At 35.0% G+C, this 11,951-nt stretch overlaps 1 protein-coding gene across 1 annotated transcript in view; it reads right to left on the bottom strand.

Moving 5' to 3' along the window:
- Positions 1-5,395: 5,395 nt before the first annotated feature.
- Tis11 (Tis11 zinc finger protein) overlaps positions 5,396-11,951 on the bottom strand; it is a 29,138-nt gene continuing 22,582 nt past the window's right edge. The window contains exon 2 of the mRNA XM_018538436.1: positions 5,396-6,568. Coding sequence (XP_018393938.1) covers positions 5,396-6,568 — 1,173 coding nt within the window. The remainder of the gene's footprint in view (positions 6,569-11,951) is intronic.

Here is an 11,951-nt window from a genome sequence, read left to right as displayed (position 1 = left end):
TTTCAAGTTTGCAATAAACGAAATAGAAATGCACCGGTACGACATTTTGCTCAAATTTACTATTTTTCTAGCTAAATTAAAGTAATTATCTCACAAATTAACAACGAAGAATTTTATAGTTGATTATTTATTCCTATAATTATATATTCGCTTTTATTATAAAACTTCCTAATTCTGATTATATATATTTGGCAACTAAGGGGGGTTAATAAGTTGACTTACTTGACAAAAGTTTACGGAAGATAAATATAGATTAATAGTTTAATTTAAAAAAAAAAATTATATATCGATTACATTGACATCGGAATATTGAACTTAGAGCGGTAAACCAAAATTTATAAAATCTACAGGATATTTTATGAAATAAAAATAAGCTAAATATTTGGCTTTATCTTCCGCATTAAGTAATGTAACGAATCTTATTCTACAAGTAAATAGCACACAAGAATAAAAGATATCGGACTCAGAAAATAATTTTAGTTCGAAATTAATGATACACGTGATTTGCAATAATTTAAATAAAAGAAAATATTAAAAATGGAATTTGTTAAAAAAAAAGAAGTTTCTTAAATTTGGTATAACGCTGATCTTACAATCAGTGATGAAAACAAAAACGTTTCCACTTTTTAAGGTTCCGTGAAAAAAAAAAGAAAAAAAATATCTGCATGCATTCAATTCTATTAAAAAAAAAAAGAATCTCGCAGGTTCTAAAATCAAAGATAAGTGAAAAGACTCGAGAGATCGGCGATTTCCGATCCATTTGATAATTAGAATCGAACGCGACGTCTCGGAACGCATTTTCGGGACTCCAATCGTCCAGCCATTGTGCTTCAATCGGGGCGCCGTCGTCGCTTCCATGTACATACACTCGGCGACGATGTCCATCGCGATGCATACGTCTCGTGGACATGTCGGTCTCACGATGAACAACGTCGAACATTCGTAATTTTCTTTTCTATAAAAGACTAACTGACAAGAAATTACTTTTTGTACGCACTTTTTCCCGGTCTCTGGTCCTCTTATGAGGCCTGGACGTCTTACAACTCGTCTCTGCGTAAGGAGAGACTTTCACTCTCCGCGTCTGTCTCAGTCTGTCCTCGTCCCACTCTCTCTTTTTCTCTCTCTCTCTCTCTCTCTGTTTCCGTCCCCGATTTCTAATTGCACGACTGGCACAACGGTGAAGATTGAAGGCGTTATTTTAGCAGCGTTTCAATTGCATTTTCCCTCGAGTAAAGAAACTTGCACACCTCGCAATTAGGTACGTCGTGTAATTAACGCTAAATGTGATTTCACAATTATTACTTAAAAACTAAATTTTGTTCTTTTCCTATCTAGCTTCTCTATTTCTTTTCGATTTTATTGGACATTTCTTCAAATTCGAATTTTAAAATCGTTTTATTTTGTACATTATGATGTTTTATTTGAATTTAATTAAAAGTTGGAAATCTTAGTGTCTCTCGAAGAGTCATCATTTATTACTAAATATAGTGAATGTCCAAATATGAATGTTTATCAGAGATACATCGAAATAATAATTTTTTAAAATAATACATTTGCACGCGCTGCAAAATATTTTTATTAAATTAAATTCTATTATTACCTTAATACGTTTTAATAATTACACGAGGTAAAATGTAACTGCCGCTCATAACGCTTTCAATTAAAAAATAATCTTCATGTTTCGTTCCTGTAAGCAAAAATAGAATTTAGTTCTGATTTTCGCATTGACATGCATATCCTTTGCCATTCGTGTCTTAAAAGCGCTCCTACACGTGCAATTTAGGCGTACATTTTATTTTTTAAATAGTCGTGATATAAGAGAGAATGATAGAATCATATTTCTTTGATTTGATTGATTCGATAAAATTTCAAGAATTTTTTCAGCAAACTTAATTTTTAAGCTGTACATAAAATCGCGTTTGAAAAGGAAGAAAATTACAATAAAAATTGTGATATTCAGAAAATATGATTCCAATATAATAGAATCAAATGAAGAATAAATGCCATCACATTCACGTCATAACATATTTACGATACAATCAGTTCCTAAAACGACATGCCTTAATTACGCGTGACTAAAACACGAACGGCAAGGAGAGGTAATGGATGTCAATTCGAAGATCAGGTACGTTTGCGTCGTAAAACGTATCACTATAACAATTTTGAGGTTTTATATATAGCGCGAACAGTATACAATTTATTACGAAGCACGGTTTTTTGGTTTAGCGACGACGGCAACGAGAGGTATAAAAGTCAACTGAAAAGAAGGAATGATTTGTTGCTAAATAGAATAGATATGCCGATGAAATAATAATAATAATAATAATAATAAAATATACAATAATAATAATAATATATAGTAATGTGACACGGTAGTAGCAATATAATTATTAGAACACCGTCGACATCGCTTGCACGTCGACGATCGGGTGGTGTGTCGTATGGATAGAAAGCACTCGCGTTTATTTGTATGAAAAAAAGAAAAGAGAAGAGGCAACCGGCAGAACCTTTCGTTCGTTGCTGGAGGCATTAATTATAAAGTGACATTATTTGCGAATAATAATAATATAATGATACAGCGATAATTATAATAATTAGTTAATAATTAATAATAATAAAAATAATTATATTAATAATAATATAATAATAAAGTAAATCTATAATAACAAAGTTGCATCCAAGTATAAATTAAACGAAAACATTTCTCGTGTAAGCATAAGAAAGAGTTTTTAGCGCTTATATACAGAATGATATCGATTTTCGTAAACCACGTCAGTTTGTAGGCGCTCGTATTTTTTTGTTTGTAATAATTATTAATTCACGTCGAAGCAACGCGGGGTCGGCGTTTTCCCGTCGAGATTTGCGAGCAACGGACTTTTACAGTTTTTATTAATTTCAGGTTTGTGTCGCGAACGAAATGTCACAAACAATTGTCAAAAATGTCTCTTCGAGAAATCACACGGCCCGCGCGAGCGTTTCGACTTCCGCCTCTCACGCTATTTTCTTTCTCTTTCTCTCATTTGTTCATTCATCCTTCATTCAATCTTGCTCATTCTTGTCTCTCATGCATTTTTATTCTTTGCATTTTTATTATTATAGCATATTTTTTTATAATAGTAAATATTTCTATATGCAATAATTACCACATTTGTTTAATATAGTATTACAGTTATCACATTTTTTTGTTGGGAAAGGGCAATACATACGAAATAAATCGGCATCACCATAGCTCTGTCATTCGCGCCGAAGTGAGTCTCTCTCTCTCTCCTCGTCGCGATCATGGGTGCAACATATATCATTAAATATGAAACATATACATGTATATATATATATATAAAAAAAATGAAAGGCAGAAGTCAACGAGCCTCGCGACGAGAAAGAAATGTTTTCTTTCATCCGAAAAAAAGGAGAACGCCAGTCGAGAATCGACATGAGCGTTCCGGATAATTCACTCATACAAAGTATGTATGTCTTTCTCGATATATGTGTATGTGTGTGTGTGCGTGTGTGTCTCGTGTATTATGTATATATTTTATAAAATATATACACATGTAAAATATAACTACATTTTTCATACACTTATTTTGCCCAAACGCAACACATATCAATCATACTATTTTTTATCTCATTATTGTCCATTTGATTCTTTTCAACTTCCTCTCTTTCTCTCTCTTACATACACACACATTCATACATATACTCTCTTTGTCTTTCAATATTATCGCCATTCTCTCTCACCTTTCATACGTGTAGCCTATTCATTGTGATATGGAAGACAATCGAAGTTTACAAAAGGCACTTACTTGCGCGATCAGACGACCGCTATCACTGGAAACGACGTCGCTGCGTGAATTTTTTCGTATGTTTTCAAAAGAGGAAAAGTCTAACTATAGTTAGTTAGTTAAGTCTAACTATAGTTATATATATATATATATATATATATTTATCTGCTCGCTTCTCATACGATTAATAAAATAAAATTAAAAAAAAAATAAAGATCCTAAAACTATTCTACAGTCTCAGCTTTACAGTCCATTTGTGAAAATTGTGAGGAACAAACCTTTTGTTCTAGCAACAGCATGGATGTTGGTTTTAAAACAGAGTCGTACATACGTACAACAACCGTAATATTGAAGCGTTCACGTGTGTTATGCGGGCGTAAAACAAGTGGAATTGAAAACATATTGTCATGAATTTATGCCAACAATCGGTTTCATTTTTCGGAGATTTGCTAAATATTTCCCGGGATTAATGAAACCGATTGGAATAATAAAAGCAGCAGTCACGATAAAACGTATTCAATCCACAAAATGTAATTTTGTGATGACCGCTTTTGTAGCAAACGACGTCGTTTACAATGCGTTAATTGGCTTCACGCATCTCTCTTTCTCTCTCTCTCTCACTCTCTTTTACTCACTCACAAACTCATTCACTCTGTCATATACTTCCTCTTTCACTCGCTCTTTCTCTCTATCGTTCTTTCGCTCGCTCGCTGGAGTGCTTATTCTCCTTTCACTCTCGAGACAACTTTCCCTACCCTTCCTTCTTCGGAAAAGAAACTCGACAAAACGTAATCGTATATGTTATTTGGATATTGCAACATTTTACCTGCCCCGGATTTAACAACGTCGCTGTTTGTAACTCGAAAATCGAATGAAAGAAGGGAACGGACGTAGACAGAGTGGATTCATGGGGACCGTAAGGCGTAATGAGGATCTACCAAGTGAGATCAATAAACAACTTGCTCGGAAGAAAGTCACGTTTCGGAATAAATTTACGCTTGGTGTCCTCTGGCACCTACTGATCTATCCACAGAACCCTCCTCTCTCTCTTTCTCTTTTCTCATATCCGTTCTCCAACCATTTTCATATTCGGGCCTAAACAAGCAGACTGAGATTTCCGGGCTGATCTCACTTTTTTGCTAAAAAGTCACTCGCGTCTAATGATATGCGTCCAACTCTAAGAATATGAGAAAGAAGAAGAAAAAGAAAGAATATTAAATGATAAATATGTATCAATAATAATATGATAATATAATATATGTATAGTAATATAATAATATATTACAATAGTACGACGATATATATGAAAATTATGGTTATAATAATATATAAAAAAGAAGAGGAAAAGATGCTAGTTAAAGGGTAATGAAACCTGACGTGTGCCTAAAATGCTTCTCATGAATACGGCCGATGAAGGAAAACCGCGTCACGCAAACTTCTTTCTGCGTAAAAAATGAAAAAAGATGTTAATTCCATGTATCGACAGAATCCATTGCGAAGAAGCTATCGCCCAAATCTCGAGTCAATTCACGTGAAAACTCCTTTTTTATTCCGAACGCAAGACTCGTCGAGAATTCGCGTCTCTTTTCTTTACGGTTCGCGCGGCGACCGCTCTAGATCTTGAGGTTATCGAAGTCGCCCAGGGTGCTGCTGATCCTATTAAAGACTGGCAACCTGGATTCCGTGTTAGGTGACAACGGGGAGGGAGTTCTGGGTGTTACCTCATCGGACGCGAGGGGACTGCATACGCCATTATTGCGCGGGCTCGGGCTCTGTCTCGAGCAGGCGAGCAAACTGAAGTCTTGACTATAACTGAACGGTGTCGTCTGCATATTCCCGCATGAAAGCGTCTGCTGACTGCAGTCATCACTGAAGAAACTCGCCATGGAGTTCGTTGGTGATTGACTGAGGCTAGACGACGGCGAAACTGAATCAGCGGAGCTGCCGAGCGAGAACGTCGGGCTAAGATTGAGCGGTTTCGGTTTGGTCATTACCGTATTCACGGCGTTTACCGGACGAAGATGGTGTACCGCGTGATGATGATTCGTAGCCAGGCTCAGCGACGATGTTCGCAGCAACTGTGGCTGATTGAAGCCATTCGCACTGGTGGCAGCAGTACTACCGAGACTCAATGAATTTGTTCGCATGAGATTTGACGTAGTGGCAGCAGCCGCCGCAGCCGCGGCCACATGCGACGATGCGGCAAGTTGCTCGAGTAAGCTGACGTTGACGCTGACGTTATTGGCAGTGGCATTGTTGTTCGCGGCGGTACCGTTGCCGGTCGCGGATGCTACCGCAGCGGCAGCCGCACTCATCAGCGGATTTAAACCCACTATGTTGGGTTGCGTTGAGCCCAGCTGGGCGCTCACCTTCTGATTGTGTATACGAGCTTCCTCGAAATTGTGGATGAAGTGGCAGCGTGGTCCATACGGGCAAAAGCCAATCGTGTGGAAGGTGCGGCACAGCTCGGTCTTGTACTTTGGATGGCGTGCCAGGTTGCGCAACTCGCCATATCCATGCGCGAACTGGCATTTATCGCCGTACTTACATGAGCCACTCTCCTCATACGGTCGACAGAGCTCTGTCTTGTAGCGCGATGTTGGTTCACTCACGCTACGGTCCAGTTTTCGATGTTGTTCGATTAATGTGGTCATCAAGGAGGTGTAGCTGCGTTTCAGAGGTGCGTGTCCATTGCCGACGTTGTTGCCGCCGGCAGTGCCGCTATTCGTGCTGCTCGTCGTCGTTGGAGATGACGGAGGATCCTTCGTCTTAGTCGAGGCTGCATTCTGTAATTAAAAAGAAAAAAAGCGCGTTCAGTTAACCGTACAATTCCGAAATTGCAGTTATTCACGCGCGATGATAGACGCGTTATCGAATAGACGGAGAGGTGTCGCGCGGGTAATTTGATCTTAAAATGGCTGCGCGGATGATAACCGAGGCTTGGCAATTTGGCGATGTCATCGTGACGGCAAGATAGCGTGTCGGACAGATCGGCAGTGAGCTGTCGCCGCTGGTACGATCATTCGTTTCAATGGGGACTTAAATAATATGTCGTTTGCTTAAAAAAAAAAAAAAACGGAAGGTAGATGTTGCGACAGAGACTTATACAAGTGACAGATAAACTTTGGGAAGATTCGAAAGTGCTGAAAGTTCATAATTATACTTAATTGTAAGTATAACGTGCTTTAACTCGACTTTCGCAATATTTTTTAAGAAATTTCTCATATGCATAGCAATATTTGAACTTGCACAATTACCCGATAAAATTGAACTAAACAGATGTGCTTAATCCATCGAATATTTTACTGATTTTACAATAAGCGTAACTTGTTAATTTATACAATGTTATTTATTATATTACGTGAATATTCCTTTCGATAATTGTAACAATATTAATACGATTACATGAATTTTAAACATTTTTCAAAATTGTTATTGTTAAACATTGATTTAAATTAATTAAATAGCGTTAACTAATATTTATAAAAATAACTGTATGCAATATTTTATGTATAAAATTTAATATAATAGAACATGTGGCCAACAATTTCGACATTATCACAATCAGAATTAAAATAACGAATATTTTTATCGAACAAACACGTTACACAGTTCAACGCACTAAAATGGACTTATAGCACAGACATATAAATCAGCCTCAATAAGATCTCATTTATAAGCCCTTATCTCTCCTCACCCAGTATAATCAATAGATAATAGAAAATAGAAAATAAAAAGTCAGATAAAACGTATCTTCTTGAGTGATGCCACTTCAACTGCTGTTGCAACAATTAGTTCCACAAAGCTTTTTTTTGTTTAACCCAGATCTCTCTTTCATACCGTAAAGATAATATTTTTCTTTATTACTTCAGTAAAAATGAAGATAATCATAACAGATTTTAGATGGAAAGAACGATAAGTCTCTCATAAAATAATAAATCACGATAACTGAAATATGAGCAAGTACATTTACGAGCCACCTTTCGAATCACTCAAGGTAAATATTTTTTTTATTTATTATTCTGAATAGAAAGATTATTCTTTTGCAAGAATTTTACTGAAGTTTTTCAAGAAAAAGACCGTTTCTAGTTAAAAAGTAAGAACATTTTTTTTACTAAAGAGCTAATAAAATTCTGATACGTTTTCGCTATTATATTATGAAGAATATATCATCGAGATATGTGTGTGTGTGTGTGTGTGTGTGTGTGTGTATATAGAATACGAAGTGCATATAAATATCACATTGGAGCGATTCATTCATTATGCTGTCAACTAATTTGATATGGTCTTTCATAAAGATTGATGCGCACGAGGAGCACAAGTAGGGTTCTAACATTCTACTTCCTAGAATCACATGTAGTTTCTCTTGGTAACTACAATTCCTATTATTGTCAAGCGACTACACGCTTCTAGAAGTCATGCTCCATTAGGTGACTTGATTCATTACACGAGATGTATCTCTTTGAAAAAAAACAACATTATCATAAATTATGTGGCGCCAACTTTATGTGGATGTTAAGGCGCTTTTAGAATTTACGTGATAGTACTGAAATTTCTCTCTCAATAAGCGCTCAGAATTAAGTAAAATTTTAAAATAAATCACATAATTAATAAAATCACATTTAAAATAAAATTACATTTTGAATTAAACAAAAAATGGCTAAATAACAAGTAGATAATATGTGAAGAAAAAAATTTCAGAATATTACTAACAGAAGTGTATGAGTAGCATGAGTATTCATATGTTAATGAATAATGATCTTTTTTCAACATTTATGCAATGTTGCGAGTTGATGATACGATAAGTCACGTAAAATATACGAGTAAAATAATCATTTGTAGATTGACTAAAAAATAACTTGAGCGAGACGTGACGCGTACAAAAAACCATGTAGTGATAAATAACCAAATCAATATATCGACGTCAGAGTACCAAGAGATTCATAATTTTTTTAAAAAGTTCTTCGCAAAAAGAATCTATTTAAAAAATACATATCTGTATGTAGCAAGTTTTATATACTTAATTAACATTTATCATAAAAAGATGAATATAATATCTTCCACTCCTTAATAATATTAATTATTTTACCGTAATATTAACTATTTTAGAACGTTAAGATGTTATCATGAAAGAGAGAAGATATTATCGTAGATCAACTCTAAACTTTCAATCTTATTTATATCGCGCAATCGATAAACGAGATTATAGAGATTTTATTATATTGAGGATCAGAGATCAGATTTTGAGGACAGTAATTTTGCTTTTAGCCCGTACTTTAATGTAAAGGACAATAGAAACGGGACTTCGATAGTGAATTATCGCAAAAAATTGAAGTAGACGTAGAGTATCTATTAAACTTTTAACACGGCTTTGTATATTATCAGATTTTATAATAGGTTGTTATTCTCTGATGAAAAACGATTAGGCTCCTATACATAGCCTTCCGTGAAGATGCAAGTTTTTATAGTTTGTCACAATATTTTCTGATTATTGGCAATAAATTGCAGAATCTGAGCAAAATGAACTTGCAAAAAGCAGATAATATCATCACTAAGTCCATTATTTATATCTTTTTTATACAATAGATTCTTAATATTACATATATGTATGTATATACCGAATTGATTACATATGTACATATGTATAAATTATGCGATGTAGAAATTCACGGGTTATCTCCGTGTCTAAATCCATTCTTAGAATGCCTAAGGCAAAACGTATAATAATTTCTGTATGTGGAAGCCTCAAGAATATACATGTTATCTTTAAAAATAAAATGAGAATGTCTAACTTATATTATTCATGACACTGTCTGTCTGCTTTTCGCAAGTTTATGATTTTGCCCAGACTTAGCTATCTAATGCAATAATACAATCTATTGGCAATAAGCGACGAAAATTACGACAACCCATAAGATATCGTTATCACGTAATTTTCTTTTATACCGTCTCACACGACACACTACTAATTGTCAGTTACGCGCCCGGTGACGTATGCAGAAAAAATCTGACGTTTTCCCGAGCGTGAGATCGCAACGCGGGAGGATTCATGAGTCTGGAAATTTCCATCAGCACGTGCGCATACGTGCCAGAGCGAATTTGTTTGTTTCATTTGTCAGTATATGCGAGCGCAGAGCACGTACACACACAGGCGTGCGCGCGCGCGCGCGCGTGCAGAAGTAACTGCACACACTATACTTCATGTCGTAATTATTCCCACGTAGCCTCCGCGTGTTAAAGTGTGCGTTTATCGTAAGAGCACGATCGTCGGTAATCATTCACACGCATACGGCGCGCCTATTTATCGTTCACGCGTGCGTGCGCGTGCGTGATTACGAGTATGCATAAATCTTCGATTCGCACGCACATACGTACACCAAGACAAGAATATATCGCGTATCTAATCACGCCGATTTGCGCGCTCTCCGGAAGAATATTATCTATTTTTGATATTCGTGACGTTAAGGCGGATTCATCCTACTCAGAATCGTTCTGGGCAAGGAGCGATCGTATAATTGTGAAAGTGTAGAAAATTTATGCTAATCAATGATTGCGCGTTTTCGATGGAAAAAGTAGCTGTGCAACTGTTGTGAAATTCTTTTATACGATTGGTTTACACGTTTACGTCCAGGAACTAAAGGACAACAAGAACCAAGAATCTTACTGAATTTGTTGCAAAACTACTTTTTCTGTTGAACGCAACCAATTTGTTTCGAATTTTATTTTTAAAATATTAGGAATATCATATACATCTCTTTAAGAGAAATTAAAGTTGATAAAGAAGTTATATCCTCATTTATAGTATGATCGTTACGCTCTAAATATATAATTATGTATTTTACTTGACAGTCATAATATAAAACTATGTTAAATCAAACAGTCAGCTATCAGGAGAAATGAACGTTTTTAATGCAATTTATGCTACTCGCTAAGTTCTAGATAATTACCTATTAATATTAGACAATATAATATTAAGCAGTATTTTACATTTTTTGATGCTTCGACGAAAATTCTTTCATGTTCAAAATAAAATACCATTTTTTGTAAATTTGCAATTTTTAAAACAAATAATTAATTTTTTTATGTCTTACATAAATTCTTTTTTTACGTTTTTAAAGAAAAATATAAAACGCATGGAGGTTACTATTCTTTATTAAAATAAAAAAAGAAAAAAATTAAAAGTTTCAAGTCTTTTTCCGGAAATAGATTCCACCAGTTAAAGTACCGTATATATTTCTAGCGCAGACTTTTGACTGTGTATGTTCCACAGCGTCTATAGTGAGAGGAAGTACCGCCTATATTGGTAAGAGAAAAAATAAACCGGTTGGATTTTCTTCGTAGATGTTACGATCCTATGAAGCCGACGACGTATGGTTATGAGCGGCGTTTCCTCCATCGTCGTCGATGAATCACTATAATAGGCTAACTCGTCCCAAAAAAGCGTGGCATAAACTGTGTTTTCAATTATTTCAAGACGAACGTGCGACTCCGCAAATTTAATTTTTACTCACGTTGCGAAGTTGCGACACACGTGGCGAGTCCATTCATCCATTTTGCTGACAAAACGTGAGGCCAATAAAAACAGAGTCTATTTTTAAGCCCATTCTAAGATATAAAGCAGTGCCACTTGAACTTGAACCAAATTATTTTGGCGCATGAAAATATGATGATATTATAAGAAGAGAGAGTGCATTTAGTATTATTTTTCTCTTACGGGGAAAATCTATTTTTGCTTTGAAAGTTTTATATTTTAATAATTCTTATTTTTCACGAAAAGATATCATTTACAAGTGTTATACTTTGCATTTTATCATGTCATTTATCAATTTTTGCAGCTCGACGCTAACATCAGATTTTGAAATGTATTGCTTGTGTGAAGAGGTATGATAAAGATTTCATTCACTTTTTGGCTTTTGGCTTGATATAGTTAAAAATCATATTGTGCAAGAAAAAATATACCTTTTCAAAAAAACAAGAAGAAATTTTGTTTTTTTTTTAATACTCTTTTTTTCTACAGTACTTTTCTGTATCTTTTGAAGATATGTACTCTATTATTGAAGATAATTTATTTTTCCTATAACGTAATCTAATTCTATTCAGTTTTATTTATTCTTATCTGCATTCTTTTCAGACGTCGTTACTTTGAATGCATAGAATGACACCGGCAGT

The sequence above is a fragment of the Cyphomyrmex costatus genome, unplaced genomic scaffold (assembly GCF_001594065.2).
Source record: "Cyphomyrmex costatus isolate MS0001 unplaced genomic scaffold, Ccosl1.0 scaffold193, whole genome shotgun sequence".
NCBI lineage: Eukaryota > Metazoa > Arthropoda > Insecta > Hymenoptera > Formicidae > Cyphomyrmex > Cyphomyrmex costatus.
Note: the sequence above shows the minus strand (reverse complement) of the source record. Positions and strands in the feature narration are given on the sequence as shown.